At 37.3% G+C, this 19,729-nt stretch overlaps 1 long non-coding RNA gene and 3 gene segments (V, D, J or C); 1 reads left to right on the top strand and 3 right to left on the bottom strand.

The window, feature by feature from the left end:
* Positions 1–1,005: 1,005 nt before the first annotated feature.
* LOC127158277 (Ig heavy chain V region 914-like) lies at positions 1,006–1,475 on the bottom strand. The segment is given in 2 exon segments: positions 1,006–1,313; positions 1,420–1,475. Coding segments are annotated over 2 exon segments (357 nt in total).
* Positions 1,476–3,273: 1,798 nt separating this feature from the next.
* LOC127158273 (Ig heavy chain V region XIG14-like) lies at positions 3,274–3,788 on the bottom strand. The segment is given in 2 exon segments: positions 3,274–3,581; positions 3,684–3,788. Coding segments are annotated over 2 exon segments (351 nt in total).
* A 6,468-nt stretch (positions 3,789–10,256) lies between these two features.
* On the bottom strand, positions 10,257–10,728 carry LOC127158274 (Ig heavy chain V region 914-like). The segment is given in 2 exon segments: positions 10,257–10,573; positions 10,655–10,728. Coding segments are annotated over 2 exon segments (363 nt in total).
* Positions 10,729–12,073: 1,345 nt separating this feature from the next.
* On the top strand, positions 12,074–14,049 carry LOC127158276 (uncharacterized). Its single transcript, XR_007826106.1, has 3 exons — positions 12,074–12,258; positions 12,787–12,813; positions 13,878–14,049. It is a non-coding gene; the product is annotated as an uncharacterized LOC127158276 (long non-coding RNA).
* Positions 14,050–19,729: the final 5,680 nt, after the last annotated feature.

Below are 19,729 nucleotides of genomic sequence, written 5' to 3' on the forward strand. Positions count from 1 at the left end.
TCAAGTAAAAGTGAAAGACTACTTACGTCTCTCTGTGTTGACCGTTACCTTCTGCAACTGCCTGTTCCTGGGTACAGCTGCATTGATATACTCCTTAAAGGTAAGGAATTTGAAACTAACATTATAAGCAATGGCTCAGGTCAAACCTGACTCAGAAACTTTTGACTTTTGACTTTTCAATTCAAAGAGCCATATATTTGCCATATATTATCATCAAATGGCAGTTAGATATCATGAAAGAAAAAAAAAGTTTGTGTTTTTATATTCACAGGCAATAAACAGAAAAAGTAAGAGAGATGTCAAAGGAGCAAAGAAATTCAGCCGCCGTGCTCGGGCTGCCAATATTTGTGCCGTCATTACAACCATCACCACCATAATTGTTGCTTCTGTTGCCATTGTAATTGTTAAGATTGGAAGATGTTATGTCATTTAAATTTTCAGATCATTACAATCAAACATCAACAACAAAACATGTAGCTCTGGCTATACAATACAATGATGTCATCTACATTCATCTTCATTAGTTTAGTATCAAAATGTTTTCCTTTTTTTTGTTACTGTTTGATGCTTATTAATAAACATTACCTTCAGTTGTACATCTTTGTCTTTTCATTGGATGTTTGGTAAGAGAAGTATACTGACATTTTACACATAGAATATTATATAGTTATGCACATAAACACATATATGCACATTATAGCACATAATATACACACACGCATACACATACATACAGTTTTCAGGCAGTAAAAAGAGCAAAACTAATAAATTATGAATGAGAATGTTTGTGAAGTGAAAAGGAAGAATAGAAATAAAAATGATTATTAATAGATCTTGCACTGTAAAAAGTGATTAGTTGACTTAACTTAAAAATTGAGGAAACCCATTGCCTTAAAATTATTAAGTAAATAATAATTTTACAAAATAAGTTAAGTGAACTGTCAAGTTAACTTATTTTTTAATGTGGTTTTTGAACAAGGCAGTAATTGCTCTGTGTCACTGTGATTATCTGGCGCAGTAATACACAGCTGTGTCCTCAGTCTGCATATTCTGTCCTCGTAGAGTCACTGTGTTGCTGGAAGTGTCTCTGGAAACTTGAAATCTACTTTTCAGTTTATCACTGTAATATGTGTTACCATCACCACATATGAATCCAACCCATTCCAAGGTTTTTCCTGCAGGCTGACGAATGAAGCCACTGCAGTAGCTGCTGTCAGTCAGTGAATATCCAGAGATTTTACAGGGCAGTGTCAAAACCTGACCAGGACTTAAGACAAGAGATTCAGTCTGGGTCAGTTCAACACAGTGGACACCTGAGGGGGAAAAATGTAGCCAGATATGTTAGAGCTATGACAACATTATGTATAACCATGAGTGTTTTTAATATGAAGTATCTCTATAAAAGCTATAAAGACTTACGAGAAACAGCTGCCAGCAGCAGCAACAACCAGAGAGATGAGGAGATCATGGTTTGAGACGTGTGAGAACAAGCTGCTTCTTTTCATCTTAATACTCAAATAAAGAGGAGGAGGAGGAATATTTGCATACAGTTCTGTATATGCAACCCAGTAAATGAGTATCTACATTTTTGTTTTTGTTTTAACATCTCTTTCAGAAGGACAGGAATGGATCTGTGACATTACCAACAGAGCACATTTAATTCAACTAGATTTTTTTCTTTCATTCACGTTCACTTAAGGTCATTCATGACATATGTATCAGCAATCATGGCTTTTAAATTTATAAACAATTTATAATATTATATCTATCAAAGTATGAAGATACCAAAACTTGTAACTATTTGGTAGGCAGTAAGTGTTTACTTAAAAAGATGTGTTCAGTGAGTAGAGCAGCTGCTCCTCGACAGTAACAGACACTTTAATACACACTGGAAAAGACTGAATGTGGTATTACTAGCATTATTGTAGTAAAAAAGATCAATAAGAAATATTTTTTTTCGTATGAGCTTCATAAGAATAAATTTGTAAATAAACAGTACAATGATGACAGTATCAGTAATAATATCTAGACTGCCTGAAAGATTTGAAATGTGTAAATGATAAAAATTGTCTTCACTATCATTAAATAATCAACCATGGCTTTTAAATTAGCTTATATTCCAGGTAAATCCATGTAAAAATGGGCCAGTTTATCATCCATTAGGATAAAATGTCTTTGGTCTGTTTCTTTGGATCAGAGTTATACTGTGCTGCAGCGCCATCTTCAGTTTTTCTTTTTTTTTTTCTCCCAGAAATGTTTTTGTACAGCTCTGTGCATGTTTGCATCATTGTGTTCATCCTGCACAGTAATATACAGCTGTATCTTCTGTTGTCAGACCAGAGAGTTTCAGATACACCATGCTGTTTGAATTATCTCTAGTGATCTCTGTTCGTCCCTCAACACTTTTAGCATACACTGTTTTACTGGCGTCATTCCCAATAACCCCCATCCAGATGAATGTTTGTCCTGTTGTCTGTCTGATCCAGTTCATGGCATTTGTTCCAAAACTAAAACCAGATCCTTTACACGAGAGATTCAAAGTTTCTCCAGGTTTTTTTGGTGACAGGACTTGATGGGATGGACTCCAGGTTCTGGCCATTAACACCTAAAACAACTGAAAGATATAATGACCCATCAGCATTATCATATACAGTCCATCCATTAATGAAATCTGAAGCTGGAAAATAAATATGAATACAAAAAACAGATTGCATACATACTAGTAAAGCACATCAAGAGAAAAAAGGGGACTGAAATGTGAGCCATTTCAAATGATACAGGATGTTCAACTACAATGACACTGAATGCTGCTGGTAGAAATACTGTATGTAATGTCATTTACATTTGGGTGGAGCTTTAAAATCTAATATAATATTAAGATTTATTGGACTGGTGAGCGGCTACCAACTGAATATTTTCCACTAGTTCTGTGGCTTTTAAGAATCTGTAAATTATTTTGGCCCATTCATCCAATGATTATACATCCATTACATCAATTTGTCATCATGACACTTTCATATTTTTTAAGTGTTTATTTTCTTAATATTGGCACAAATGATGCATTACTTGGTGATAAATGATGTTTTACTTCATTATAAGGCTTTTTTATAGAATTTTGTTGAGTAGGCTGAATTAATGTCTATAATGTCATTATGACATTTGAAAACCTTTTGTGTTTCTGTGAAAATCAGACTGTTAAGGAAAACAATCTGAAAAATTTTAATTTGTTTAATTGATTATGATGTTTTTGTTCAGGGAGTCTGTTGGTGTCTGTCACTGTGTGTCTCTGGCACAATAATACACAGCTGTGTCTTCAGCTTTCATATTCTTTCCTTGCAGTGTTATTGTGTTACTGGAAGTGTCTCTGGTGATACTGAACTTGCTTTTCAGTGAATCCTTGTAGGCTAAGTCTCCATCATCTTCAATTAATCCAATCCACTCCAGAGCTTTTCCTGCAGGCTGACGAATCCAGGCTGTATCATAGCTTGTAACTGAATATGAGACTTTACAGTTGATAGTGAGAGTGGCATCAGGACGGACAGTCAGAGACTCAGGCTGAGTGAGTTCATATGAATCAATACCTGTATCAAATCAAATAATACTCTTAATAAGAAAGCATGACATTTAAAACATGACTTTTACCAACAAAATTACATATAATACAGAAAGTAAACTAAACTTACAGGATATCACTGCCAGAAGCAACAGTAAAGATGAAGAGATCATGGTTTGTTTCACAGCACAGTTTGAATGAACTGAAGTGATTCTTCACTCCCTCTAGTGATCAGATGAATGTATAAACTGACTCATGTCTGCTGTTTAAATATGCAACAGGACATTTACATAATCATACAGAGCTACTAATCAAATCTACATGCTACAAAAATATTCATATTAGAGTTTATATCATTTATTGCTCTCATTAGAGATGACATGTTCTGTTTAGACATTTTTCTCTTGTGGACATGAATGGATTATACATTTTTGTCTCAATTTTTTTAAGGTCTTGATATAACTAAGGTAAATCTTGGTAAATATGGGCCAGTATATCATTAATTACGAAAAGATGTCTTTTGTCTGTTCCTTTGGATCAGAGTTGTACTGTGCTTCAGCACCATCTGCTGTTTTTTATTTTTTTTTTATCTTATTTTCCTCACTTGCATGTTTTTGTACAGCTCCATGTTTTTTTGCATCATTGTGTGTTTCTTGCACAGTAATATACAGCTGTATCTTCTGTTGTCAGACCAGAGAGTTTCAGATACGTCATGCTGTTTGAATTATCTCTAGTGATCTCTATTCGTCCCTCCACACTTTTAGCATACACTGTTTTACTGGCGTCACTCCAGATAGTACCAATCCAGTTCAGTGCTTTCCCTGCTGGCTGTCTGATCCAGTGCATGCCGTGCTGTCCAAAATTAAATCAAGATCCTTTACATGAGAGATTCAAAGTTTCTCCAGGTTTTTTGGTGACAGGACTTGATGGGATGGACTCCACGTTCTGGCCATTAACACCTAAAACAAAAGGTTATAATGGCTTGTCAGCATTATCATATACAGTACATCTATTAATCCATTAATAAAATCTGAAGCCAGAATCAAATATTAATACACAGACAAACAGATTGCCTATACATACTAGTAAAGCACATCAGGAGAAAAAAGAAGAATGAAATGTGAGCCATTTCATATGATGCAGGAAGATCAACTGCTACAATGTCATTGAACGCTGCTGGTAGAAATACTTTAATGTCATTTACATTTGGGTGGAGCTTTAACATCTAATTTATAAAATATGCCACTATTAGTATTAAATAGTGGTAATTACATATAATTATAATATTAAATTACCATAATATTTTGTTTGTAATTTAATTTCCATTGAAAGAAAATTTTTCTTTTTTTACCCATTATATCAGTCTGAATTTTTAATCTCTTCAACCATATTTGAATGAAAATGTTCACAAGTTCTATTTTTTTTTTTTTTCTATTTTAACAATTTCAGTAGTTCTAGAATTATTACGATGTTGCTTATGAAACAATATTGTGTTTCTGGCTACTACTGTTAAACAAGAAGATGACCTATGAATCTTATCTTCCACATATTGTAAAGAAGTAGCAAATAATCAGATGATCAGATGAATGTATAAACTGACTCATGCTTGCTGTTTAAAAATGCAACAGGAGATTTACATAATCATAAAGAGCCTTTAATGAATAACTTCACATACATCACACTGTCCTGAACATTGTTTTAAACAAGGCTTTTAGTTTTGAATTTAATAAAGTTATTATTTACATGGATAGAGTCTATGAGCAGAAAATGAAAACAGTTTATGACTGTAAGTAATTAAATGTTTTTGAAGAACAGCTAAACATTTATCATTTATCGCTTATATCAAGACATTTATGCCATTAAATTGAGAAATGTTCACTAGCTGAAAAAAAGTTTACTTTTTTCTATTTTATTTTACTTTGATTAAAATGTATTTCAAGTAATAATGTTTTCTTTTATGGTTTTACTTTTAGTTGACTGTAATAACACTGATTCTGAAAGTATGGTTCTGTTGGACCTACATCAGAAAGATGATAAATCATTAAATTATGTTAGCAATTTGTTTTAATATGTTGCATTGATCCTTCAACATCCCTGATCTGCTAAAATCTGTTTTTCATGAAGGCAGAGAGTGCCCTCTATTGTATCAGCAGTATTCTCATCAAAGATTAATAATTTTGACTTTAACTTTCACTTTATAACTGACTATACATATAAAACAGTTACATAATCTAAAAATGTCCTTCATGTCATGTGGTAACTTCTAATGAATTGGTTGTTTTCAAGTCAAAAATATTATTTAATCTGATTAAACCAAATTGATTGTACATTTAGGTTACATCAACAATGGAAATCATTTCTCAGACATTTGTTGGACTGTAAAACACTGTAAGTAAGAGTCATTTTCGTAATCTTACAGTATGGGGGACTTTTTATTGCTTGTTTCATTCAAGATGTTTTTGAGCAGAACTGCTTGTGTTTTGTATAACTGTGTTTTCTCTCTCTGGCGCAGTAATACACAGTAGGTGGCGACAAGTGACTGTGTTTATGAGTGAATCATTGAGTCATTCATCAGTCTGATCCGTTCAAAAACCCTGATTCATTCAGGATTCAGGAAGTAAATGCCACTGTGTTAGAGAAGTGATGGTTATTTTCTGCCTTGGCATCGTTTGGAGCTATTTTCATTGACTGAGCAATTAACTGGCAACACTGTGTCTAAAAGACAAGTTACTCAATATTAATTTAATATTTATCAAACTGTATAAAACTCTTTTCTTATGAATATAACTACGGCTGTGATAATGTGCGTCTGGACGAATCTCAGCTGTACTCTACTGATAACAACCCTCTTGCTTGGCTGATACTGTTCAGTTAGTAATTATGCGATGCTGATTGTCACCTTGATCGTGGTTCAGTAACGTGCAGTTAGGTCATGATCCTCTGCAGGGTTAATAAATGGCCGGATCACAGCATTTCGTAGTTTGCGTGCATAAGAATAGCTCTTCAAGCACATTGAGGCAGTGTTGTATTGGAAACACTTGAAGGTTAACATTGCATATTTTAATTACAACCTAACAATCCCTTAACAAAAAGAAGTATACTTCAAGTTTATTTTATAAAGTATACTTCAGTAAAGTTCAAGTATATTTTTAAGTATACTTTATGTAGTAAGTATACAAATATCAGTGTACTAGTCGTATACTTTTAAATGTACTATTCTAATACTCCTTGGGACTAAATTGGCCCACTTTCTAGTATATAAAAGTATACTTTAAGTATACTTTAAGTATAGCAGTAGTAAACTAGTAGTAAACAGTAGTTTTCAGTTTGTACTGCAAGTATACTTCAAGTGAACTTATAGGTGTACCGATAGTTTACTAATTAAATACTTTTTTATGCATTTTAGTGCACTTTGAAGTATAGTCTCAGTAAACTACTAGTTTAGTAGTTTTATACTGCATGTTTACTCATACTCACTTTTTTGTGAACTTTAAATCATACTTTAAGTATACTACTATGTCCCTATTTAGGTGTTAATTTGTGTATATTTTCTTATATGAATACCTGAACATACAAACCATAATGAATAAATTAGCATAATATGTAGATAATACCGTCTTTGTAAAATATTTTACAAAACTAATACATCCAGAAAATGGATATAAGTAGCTAAAAAGAATCTAGGCCTCAAAACTAGATACACAACCCTCAAGAACGGTGGCAGTCAGCAAATATTAAAAAGATGAAGTCTTCACATCACAGTGCAACAAATAACTAACAATAATGACAAAACAACAACAAAAAAGTTTAAATGAAGTCAGCAAACAGCAAAACAATAATCCTATAACAGTAACTGGATAATTTTTTTATGCTGCAATGCATGCTGGGAACTTACAACGCCTTAAAATGTCAACAGTATGAAATTCTTTGTTCAGACAATTGTGTTTGACTGGGACAGCATTTGTGGTAATTTTGTTGGTCTGACAAGGGTTTTTATATAGTTTCAAGAAAATTTTTGTATTTTTGCATTTTTTTGTATTTGAGACTTTTGTAAAATGGAAAATATGTGTTTGCATCTGTTTTGGTTTCTTTTTCACTTGTGTTTTGGAAATTCTGTACAGAAGATGTGTAATAGCGTCTCTCATGTATAAAAATGACAACACGGATTCTCAGAGCACAAGTATAGCCCTGATAGTATGTTTGTATAGTATATTTAGTATAAGTATATTGATAGCATATTTACTATAAGTATAGTATATTTAGACTTTTTCTAAGTATAAGTCAAATATACTTAAATGTTATAACTTCTTTTTTGTAAGGGATGTTAGAAAGTTCATTATAATTGAATATTTATATGCAATGCAGTGTGGCTGGTTAGTCAATATTCATCATCTGTATGTGAATGAGGAAGTAGTTTTTGTATTGCTTTGACACTGAATTCATTCACAGTGACTCTCTTACACAGTAATACACAGCAGTGTCTTCAGTCTTGAGGCTGTTCATCTATAGGTACAGTTGACTGCTGGAATCATCTCTGGACACTGTGAACCTGCCCTGAACTGACTGGGAATAGTAGATCGGAGAACTGGATGTGTCGATGTATGCAATCCACTCCAGTCCTTTTCCAGGGCTCTGTCTGATCCAGCTCAGACGGAGGCCACTGAAAGTAACTCCAGTTATTGTACATGTAAGTCTGTGAGATTCTCCTGGTTTTTTAGCCACTGCTTCAGACTGAGTGAATGTCTGACATTCAATACCTGTGGAAAAAGAAACAATATTACATGTAATGAAGTATAATCTTACATTTTTGCACTATTGTTATGTAGTGACTTACATGGTAAAACTGTCAGAATTACAAATATAAAAAACATTTTTAACATGGTGTATGTTAATTTAAACCAGAAAGATAGTCTTTGTTTCCAGAGTTTAGATATGTGTTCAGATCACAAAGATGCACGTCACATTTAAAGAAGTAAGGTGATTTACATATTCAAATCAGAGAAATGATGATATAAAATACTGATACATGTTTAGTCCAGATTATGATTTTTGTGGTTAATGTCTGATCTATATTTCTATATTCCTCTCATCAGGAGTATTGATAAAGAACATCTGACAGCAACAAGTTTCTATGCACTTATATTATATATATATATATATATATTAGGGGTGTGCAAAGCAGCCGGTATTTGTATCTGTATTTGTATTTGTTGATGGGAAAAGTATTTGTATTTGTATTTGTATTTGTATTCGAGTAAAATTCAAAATAGGCGTAAAAATCCTGTTTTTTTGCGTTACACTTCTACACACTTTTTTTGGCTGGTGGAGGACCAAGAGATGGCTCAGCAGCAGCCACACTCTTTTCTGTTTGTGAGGAGTTTCAACTAAGTTAATGAGTGACGGGAAGCTATGCTAAGGTTAACTGGGGAGTCGCTCTCTAAACGTGGGGTATTAAAATTGCTTTTGAATGCGCGCGCGCGTTTTACTTTCGGTTTCGTTTTAACGATGGCGCTAAACTCTCTGCGGTGCTGAGCGTGCATTCTACAATACAAGACATTAATTTAACAAAACTATTTAAAAGTGGTGGGACACAAACGGGATTTTGAAAAGTGTGTCCCCAGTGGAAATTACGCCCCTGCGTGAGTGGAGTTATCATTTGATGTGAATGTATGCCAGAACGTGCGCTGTAGCACAAAATATAGTATATTTCTTCAAAAGCAGATTGTGGAGACATTTTAATTCTCCACAATCAAAAATCGTCATATCACACACCCCTAACTACAATGTAGTTTGTGCAAATCTGGAACAGAGGTTGGTTAAGAGAGAAAAAAACGGCCGGTTCCGAGTTTCAGCGGAGCGCAGTGTCAGTGACAGGGAGTGATTGACGACTAATATCTAAATTCTGCATTAAAGTTAAGAATGTAAAGATCAAGTTTAGTTAGTTATGTAATGTTGGAGAGAACGGCGAAACTGTCACTGTATCAGCTCACAGCATTCTGGGCAGTATTAGGCTAGCGAAAGTTTTGTAAAGAAATAAAAACAAGTCGCACCACAATACTTTCTCGCACTCGCACAAATGCTTCCGAATATATTTTGAGGTCTAGCAGATTAAATTTTGGGAGCATATGCGACCAAAACGGTCGCAATTTCGAGCCCTGCCCCCAACCCCCTCCGACTCCTGAATGTCACTCACTCACTCACTCACTCATGCGGGCATGCACTGCGGTCTCATGAGGAAACGCAGCTTTTTGATATGAAGTTTTTCTTGTTCCCGAATACAAATATTTTTTTTAAGTATTTGTTCGAAATAAGTATTTGTAAAAAGCACGCTATTTGTGCCTTTCCGAATACCGTATTCGGGTTCGGCTCCACCCCTAATATATATATATGTATATGTATGTATGTATGAGTATTTTTTTTACATTTCATCCAAGATGTTTTAAAGGTGAACTGCTTGTGGGTTATCACTCTGTTTACTCTCGTGCATCATAAGACACTGTTGTGTCCTTCATCATCATATTCTGTCCTTATAGAGTTTTTTTTTTTTTGCTGCTGTATGAGTCTCTGGTAACTTAAAAATTAGTTTTTTTAGTTTGTCACTGTAACGTGTAACCGTGTAGTTTTTTCATTCTCTGCTGCCACCTGTTGACTTCTAGTAACAAGAGCCAGTGTGGTTTTTGTTCAGCTGTACAAGACCTTTGTGTCACTGCGATTCTCTTGCACAGAAATACATGGCTGAGTCTTCTGCTGTCAGACCTGATAGTTTCAGATACACCATACTCTTTGAATTATCTCTGGTGATTTCAATTCGACTTTTGAAGGAGTCAGAGTAGTCATTGCCACTGCCACTACTATGAACACGTCCCATCCACACAAGTGGTTTTCCAGCTTGTTGTCTGATCCAGTGCATGCTACAGCAGCCAAAGCTGAACCCGGATCCTCTACAGGACAGAGTCAGAGTTTCTCCAGGCTTTTTCACAACTGTGCTTTCAATGGACTCCATACTTTGACATTTTATACCTAAAAAGAAGATTCAAATGGCTGATTTCATTTGTAATCTGTTTACTCTAGAATTGATAATAGACATGTAGGAAAACTCACGTTGTAGGCTGAATGAGAGCAGCAGTAAACAGAGTGAATTCTTCATCTTGAAAGTGGTGATGTAACACTTCAGATCCAATCAGCAGCACATAAATACTGAACAGACATTCAGGGTTGTTTTGATTTGCATTGGGAGGGTCACAAGGTGGAATCATGACTCAGGGGCCAAACTTTTAAAGGAACACACTTTTAGCATAACTTAGCATAGATCGTTGAATCCGATTAGACCGTTAGCATCTCACTCAAAAATGACCAAAGAGTTTTGATATTTTTCCTATTTAAAACCTGACTTTCTGTAGTTACTTTGTGTACAAAGACAGACAAAAAATGAAAAGTTGCGATTTTCTGGGTCAATATGGCTAGGAACTATACTCTCATTTTGGTATAATAATCAAGTAACTTTGCTGCCGTACCATGAGTGCAGGAGGTGTCATGATATTACGCAGCCGTCAACTCTGCCTCTACTCTGCTACAGCTCTGCATCTGCACAAACTTAGTGCCGGTCACTTTCAGGTGCTGTGTAATATCATTGCGCCTGCTGCACCCATGGTACAGCAGCAAAGTTCATTGGTTATTACGCCGGAATGAGAGTATAGTACCTAGTTATATCAGCCTAGAAAATCACAACTTTTGATTTTCCATACGTCTTAGTACACAATGTAACTACAGAAGAGTCAAGTTTTAAATAGGAAAAATATAGTCATTATATATGGTCATTTTTGAGCGATTTGCTAATGGTCTAATCAGATTCAATGATCTATGCTAAGCCATGCTAAAAGTGCAAGACCGCAAGACCCGGAGATCAGTTGAATGGATTCGAAAACGGTGAAACTTCAACTCTAGGGGAGTTGAACAATGAGCTTATTTTCAAAAAAAGTGTTCTTTTAAAGAAAAAAAATGACAAACGATTACAACAATTACTTATCTGTACATAGGATAGAAATTAATAAAAACATTTTCTGGATTTTATTTTTGATCTATCTATCTATCTATCTATCTATCTGTCTGTCTGTCTGTCTGTCTAGCAAAACATTTTATTTATTTTTAGATTGCTGATTAAATATTATAAATATATTAAAAACACTTATTTTTATTGTAATGTTTGTTTTTGTACAGGGAGTCTGGTGGCATTTGTCACTGTGTGCTAAAACAATGATTGGGAGAATTACAATTACGAGTATAGTATTTGATTTCATGCTATAACTAGTAGTAAAGACTAAGAGATGAGCGTTTCACACACACTCCGTGCTGCTGTTTATACTGAGGTGGCTACAGCGATGTCCCAACCCACATTAAAGCACATTTATTGCTTAAAATTTGTACACTCTTAACCCGGATTTTGTCTAAACCAAAAAATGTAAGCAGTCATTATGTATTCTTTATTGTTTTTTTTTTAAAAAGTTGTCACTGCTAAAAAATAGTAGTTGTTTGCACTATTTAGACAAATAATTGACTACACTGATCAAGTTAAGAAGACATCACTCAGTATGTTACGTTTTTGAAAAGGGGAGGGGCTTTTTGAAGCAGGTTGCGTGAGCAGAGCTGCTTCACTGAAGAGATGGGTTGACGCGCCAACGGTTAATCTTTGAAAACAACGTGAATCGGTGAGTTTATAAAGAGTATTATCTGCAGATATCTTTCTGAAAAAAAGTGCTAACCCAAAATCTGGACCGATGTTAAACTCTAAAAAGATGACAAAGTGTTAATGTGCAGATAGACGCTTTTTTTTCTGTCGGTTCATGGTTTAGATATAACGTAAACTTTTAATTCAGCTATTTTTTGTCATTTCATATATCGTAACATTATCCAGAGTGTTTTTGTATGTTCACAGTTTAGCTGCAACGTGTTTATTTTGTTAACTTTTCTGCTGGTTCGCACTCATGCATGTAACGTTAAGAGTCCATGCATGTAACTTACACGTGCTTTCCATGTGGCTAATGCTAGCGTTTGTATTTTTTATTTTAAACTAATTGGAAAAAATGCTACTTTAAGTTTTGCATTAGTGATTTTTTATATAGCTGTTAACTTATCGAAACTTGGAATATACAAGATCATTACTTGGTGCCTAACTTTTACAGTGGAATTTTATCTGCAACTTTTTCTAAAAGTTTACTTATGCTCTGTTTTCACAGGTCCATGTGAGAAGATGCAGTGGAAGTGTAAGTTTTGTGAATTTATATGTGACAAAGTATCAAAGTATCTAATGCTCATCAAGGCTATATTTACTTAATCAAAAATACAGAAAAAAACAGTAATATTGCAAAATGTTTTTACAATTTAATTTTTATTTTGTTTTAATATACTATGAAGTATAATTTATTTCTGTGATGCAAAGCTTAATTTTTTATCAGCTGTTACTCCAGTCTTAAGTGTCACATGATCTTTCAGAAATCATTCTAATATGATAAATTTATTATGCGAATTATCAATGTTGAACAGTTGTTCTGTCAACTATTTTTGTGGAACCTGTGATTATTTTTTTCAGGATTCTTTGTTCAATAACAAGGTTTAAAAAAAAAGAAAAAAAAAAAGTTTTGAATAAATAAAAGTTTGGGGTCAGTTTTTTGTTTTATTTATTATTATTTTTTTTTTAGAAATTCATACTTTTATTCACCAAGAATGTGTTCACTTAATAAAAAGTGATAGCACAAATTTACATTGTTAGGCAAGATTTATATTTTGAATAAATGCAGTTTTTTTTTTTTTTTAACCTTGTTATTGAACAAAGAATCCTGAAAAAAATAATCACAGGTTCCACAAAAATAGTTGACGGAGCAAGTGTTCAACACTGATAAATCACATAATAAATTTATCATATTAGAATGACTTCTGAAAGATCATGTGACACTTAAGACTGGAGTAACAGCTGAGGAAAATTCACCACAGAAATTAATTACATTTTATAGTATATAAAAATTAAAAAATATTAAATTGTAAAAACATTTTGCAATATTACGTTTTTTTTCTGTATTTTTGATCAAGTAAATATAGCCTTGATGAGCATTAGATACTTCTTTAAAAAGCATTACAAGTCTTACTGATCCCAAACTTTTGACCGTGTGTGTGTGTGTGATTATTTTTTTTTTTTTTTTTTTTTTTTTTTTTTAACCCTTTTAATGAAGAGTTGAAAAAGCAGTCATAACCAATTCATACATTAGACTATTTGTTTAACATAATTAATAGTTGTTTAATGACTAATGTCTTGAATGTGTTCTGTTGTTAGGACTCTGCTGATGATCATGTGTTCCAAGACCTTGACCTTGGAATCCTCCTTGTTGAGCGTGAAGGTGCTGTGTCTCCGTCCTCTCTGCATCTCAATCCAGCCTCATTTAAGATTGTCATCGAGGGAGAAGTTGTGATTAAAAGCATTAAAGACTTGCCAAAGGCTATGTAGCTTCTCTTTGGACTTACGTATGCACTTCATCTAAGCTACCCCAAACCAATGAAGAACACATTTCAGTTCATCCAGCAGGTACTTCTAATGTTGGGCCACACTGACTTGAAGCCCAGGTTACAGACATTAAAGAACCAGCTTGCAATTTAATTTTGACAGGAGTGGCTGTTTACTGTTCTTGATGTGCACAATTAATCTCTGAGGTGATTCTCTTGTTCCAAATATCCTGTCATTGCTGTAAGTTAAATTAAACCAGTTAAATTAGAAGAGGTTAAAAGAGAAAGAGGTTAAAAGAGAAAGAGGTTAAAAAGAGAAAGAGGTTAAAAGAGAAAATAAAGAGTTAAATTGTACCAGTTTTCTGTGGTAAAAATGTTTAAAATTCACAGGAATCATCTTTGTTTTAAAGAGTTGACTCAAGTTTTAATGCTTATCCAGTTTTAATGCATGTTTAGTCATTCAGAGGGATATGGCATATTGTTGAATACTATGTGTTCATGTTACTGTAAGCAATTTGTACAGTTGTTGACTAGCAAATAAGAATTGTATGTCAAAAAATGTTACTTGTCTTTTGTATGACAAGTTCATACATGGATGAATACACTGTACTGCCTGTTTTTATGAGCAATAAAAACATTGGAATGTGGTTAGTGTAACGAGGGGAACGGGACGAGAGACGAGCGGATCCATATGCATACTTTTATTGATAATTCCAGACAAAGACATGGAAAAACGGGATAGGCCAGGCAAGAGAACTAAACACTGGGAAACAACGAAAACACAATCCAATACTCGGCCGTGAGTGACAGGAAGACCGAGGTATTTATACTGTCTCTGATAGGTCACAGGAGTCGACGCAATAGGCGCAATGGGTGATGGGAGTAGTAGTCCGGGGTGCACAGCAACAGTCTGTGAGAAGTGACAGGGTGAGAGCGACATCTGGCGGTGAGCGGACCACAGGACACGACCAGATTCGTAACATAGCCCCCCCCCAAAGAGCGGCTTCCAGACGCTCCAAACAAACCATAGTCCAGGGGAGCGGTGGGGCGGGGGTTAGACAGAGCAAGGGCCGGAGGGCCAGGTCCCTGCGGAGGACCCGGTGATTGAGACAGGACCGGCAGAGCAGGAACCTTCCAGGGCGGAGCCGGAGGAGCCCACCAGGGCGGAGCCGGAGGCGGAGCAAGAGGTGGAGCAGCCTTCCGGGGCGGAACAGGAATCCGTGTCACGGTCTGGGACCTGGGGAAAGCAGGGACAGAGGAGGCAGACAGAATAGAGGGTGAAGGCGCAGCAGCCCTCCAGGACGGAACGGAAGGCGGAACAGGAGGCGCAGCGGCCCTCCGGGGCGGAACAGGAGGCGCAGCAGCCTTCCGGGGCGGAACAGGAGGCAGAGCAGGAACCTGCGTCATAGACTGGGACCTGGGGAGAACAGTGACAGAGGAGGCAGACAGAATGAGGGGAGAAGCAGAGAGTTTGTAGGGGGGCGCCACCTCCAAGGGAGGATCCACAGCCACGGCTGACACCTCAGGAGGCATTGGCGCGGCTTCTCCAACTGACGGGACCTCTGGAGCAGACTTGGGACCAGACGGGACCTCTGGAGCAGGCTTGAGACCAGACGGGACCCCTGAAGCAGGCTTGTGATCAGACGGGAGCCCTGGCGCAGGCTTGTGATCAGACGGGAGCCCTGGCGCAGGCTTGTGATCAGACGGGAGCTCTGGCGCAGGCTTGTGATCAGACGAGAGCTCTGGCGCAGCCCTGTGATCAGACGGGAGCCCTGGCGCAGGCTTGTGATCAGGCGTGACCTCAGAGGCTGACTTGAGAACGGGCGTGATCTCTGGAGCTGATTCGGGAACAGGCGTGAGCTTAGGAGTTGGCTTGGGATCAGACGCGGTGTTGGCAGGCGCTGACTGGGTTGGACGTGGCGTTGGCAGGCGCTGGCTGGGCTGAAGTGGCGTTAGCAGGCGCTGGCTGGGCTGACGTGGCATTAGCAGGCGCTGGCTGGGCTGACGGGGCGATAGCGGTCATCTTTGCGACAGGCTCTGGCGTGGCGGCCATCTTTGCGACAGGCTCTGGCATGGCGGCCATCTTTGCGACAGGCTCGGGCGTTGCGGCAGCCATCTTGCGTGCAGACTCGGGCGTGGCGGCCGCCATCTTGCGTGCAGACTCGGGCGTGGCGGCAGCCATCTTGCGTGCAGACTCGGGCGTGGCGGCAGCCATCTTGCGTGCAGACTCGGGCGTGGCGGCAGCCATCTTGCGTGCAGACTCGGGCGTGGCGGCAGCCATCTTGCGTGCAGACTCGGGCATGGCGGCAGCCATCTTGTGCAGTGGCTCAAGAAAGATGGCTGTAATTTGACTTGACACAGGAACAAAGTTTTGGCTTGATTTGACACAGGAAACACAGTTTTAACTTGACTTGACTTAGAAACTTGACTTAACTCTGGAAACACAGCTCCAACTTGACTTGACTTAGAAACTTGACTTAACTCAGGAAACGCAGCTGCAACTTGACTTGACTTAGAAACTTGACTTAACTCAGGAAACACAGCTGCACCTTCATATGGCTCAGGTATAGCAGCTGTGACGTGACGGGACTCCGTTTTCGCCGCCATTTTGCGAATGAGCTCCACGTTCGCCGCCATTTCGAGAAGCCGTTCCAACGCGGCCACCCCTGCTTGAGCGTGCTCCAGCAGGGCCGCCGTGTCGTGAGCAGGCCAGGCGGCCGGCGTGTTCGTGGCGTCGCGCTCCGGCGCGGCCGCCATTTTGCGAGCCGGCTCCACAGTAGCCGCCATTATATGAGCGCGCTCCGACGCGCCCGCCACTCCGCGAGCGGGTTGCGCGACCGGCATCACTGGGGTATCGCGTTCCTCATTAGCGACACCCACCGTGAAAGACGAGCCCACAGTCAAATAAGTATACTCCATACCAGGATGATGTCCGTGGAAAAAGTTGCTGGATCCTTGTGTGGCCGAGTATTCTGTAACGAGGGGAACGGGACGAGAGACGAGCGGATCCATATGCATACTTTTATTGATAATTCCAGACAAAGACATGGAAAAACGGGATAGGCCAGGCAAGAGAACTAAACACTGGGAAACAACGAAAACACAATCCAATACTCGGCCGTGAGTGACAGGAAGACCGAGGTATTTATACTGTCTCTGATAGGTCACAGGAGTCGACGCAATAGGCGCAATGGGTGATGGGAGTAGTAGTCCGGGGTGCACAGCAACAGTCTGTGAGAAGTGACAGGGTGAGAGCGACATCTGGCGGTGAGCGGACCACAGGACACGACCAGATTCGTAACAGTTAGTTTATTTCTTTAACTAGTATTATTTCTTAATTATAAGGCATTATGTAATATAACATTTATCAATAGAATTAATATTCAATAAGATTTTTTTAATATAAATTGTACACCAAAAAAAATAGTGTGAACTAATGGTTTTCAGTAAAGACTACTAATGCAAACCTGATTTGTCTACTGCACCCACTAACATTTTTATGTTTATAAAGCTTAACCCGTTTAGTTTTAGATTTGTAAAAACTAATCTTGTTTAGTGCAACGGGTTTCCATGCAAATTTCTAGTAAAGTCAACTAATTCGGGTTAAGAGTGTATAAATTCAACATCATTAAACACAAAAAAATGGTTCAAATTCAAAAATTTTTATACACATGTAATCATGTTCAATATAATCATGCCCACTGCAACTGAATTAGATTTGCAACTCATTTGATGGAATGCATCATATATGTCATGACTTCGGATTGATGGCAATTGTATGTTGCCATTGAGGGAATGTTTTTGCAGTGATTTCCCTTTTTTATGCCACTTTGATTATATAGCAAGTTTATTATATATAGCTTGTCGTATCCGGTGTGTGCAGTAGCTACAGCTAGACAATGAATAGCCTGAGACTTTACAGGAGAGACTCAAAGGTTGACCAGGCTTTAGTTCTTTAGAGTCTGTTTGAGTGAGTTCAATACAGTAGACACCTGGATAGAGAGAAGCATATGAGCTCAAAACAATGTTAAATATGAAAATGAATAACAGTGCTGCAGCATTTTCTGATAACATACTTTGTGTTGCAGAAAAGAGCAGCAACAGTATCCACACAGTCATGATGTTTAATGTATATATATGGTTTTTAGACTGTTGGACTATGAAAAATAAATATTACAAACTTACTGTCAGGCCTGGTAGAGTGTCTGTGTTTCAAGAGACATCGTACACTTTAAATCTGCTGTTCAGTATGTCTCCTCTAAGGTACAAACATCCAACACAGCATTATAGAGCAGGGATAGTAGACTATAAACATCAAAAAAGTGATCCATTTACTTATTCTCGCATTCTTATAAACCTGTATGTATGTACATATACAGGTATTTTTCAGCTGTTTCTGACCATATAATACAAGTCAGTAGATCCAACACAGCAATGGACATCATTGATCTGAATAAATAAAAATATTGAGACATTTTAACAATATATTATTTTGTTCACATTTCAAACCTGTATGACTTCCTTTATTATGATACTTCAGTATTAGTGAAGATGACTGCATGTTTGTAAGTACAGACAGCAGACATATAATGTCTGAAAACTATGAAAATATACCCAAAACTTCCATCTTCAAACATTATTTGAGTTTTGTTATAAAACACATCACAGGTTTCACTGTAGACCACAGCTGTGGCTTGTCTGCTTATTGCAGGAAGTGTTTATCACATTATATGAGCCATTTGTGGTACCATCTACCTGTCACTAACCCTGAGGAATAATTCTGTTCATTAAAGTCAGACAATGGAAGATTTTCAAATTGAAATTCCAGAAATTGAATTTCCAGAAGGAGACTTTTGTGATGTGGAGATGGAAATGGATTATGATTATAAATTAGAGATGGATGATGATAATGGGGAGGGCATAAGATAAAGAATCTGAGACTAAAAGACAATCTTGTCCAAAAGCTGGAAATCCAAAGCACCAAATGCGCCAGTACAACCGCCAGATGCAGCAAAACTGTCAAATCCAGTACAACCGCCAGATGCAGCAAAACCGTCAAATCCAGTACAACCGCCAGATGCAGCAAAACCGTCAAATCCAGTACAACCGCCAGATGCAGCAAAACCGTCAAATCCAGTACAACCGCCAGATGCAGCAAAACCGTCAAATCCAGTAAAACCTCCAAGGTCCTCGCAAAGTCCAAGTAAAAGTGAAAGACTACTTACGCTGTTCTGTGTTCACCATCACCTTCTGCAACTGCCTGTTTCTGGGTACGGCTGCATTGATATGCTCCTTGAAGGTAAGGAATTAGCAACAATTACTAACACATTGTAAGTAATGGCTCAGGTCAAAACTGACTCAGAAACTTACTTTTTGACTCAGAGAGCCATATCTTTGCCATATATTATGATAAAATGGCAGTTAGATTTTGTGGGAAAAAAATCTTTTATTTTTATATTCACAAGCAGTAAACAGCAAGTACAGGAGAGATGTCAAAAGAGCAAAGAAATTCAGCTGTTGTGCTCTGGCTGCCAATATTTGTGCCGTCATTACAACAATCATCACCATAATTGTTGTTTCTGTTGTCGCTGCAATTGTTATGAATAATCCTTATTATTATTACAATGAACCTGGTTATTATAGACGTAGAAAATGTTATATCATTTAAATTTTCAGATCCATCTT

Source organism: Labeo rohita, unplaced genomic scaffold, assembly GCF_022985175.1.
Source record: "Labeo rohita strain BAU-BD-2019 unplaced genomic scaffold, IGBB_LRoh.1.0 scaffold_1425, whole genome shotgun sequence".
Classification (NCBI taxonomy): Eukaryota; Metazoa; Chordata; class Actinopteri; order Cypriniformes; family Cyprinidae; genus Labeo; species Labeo rohita.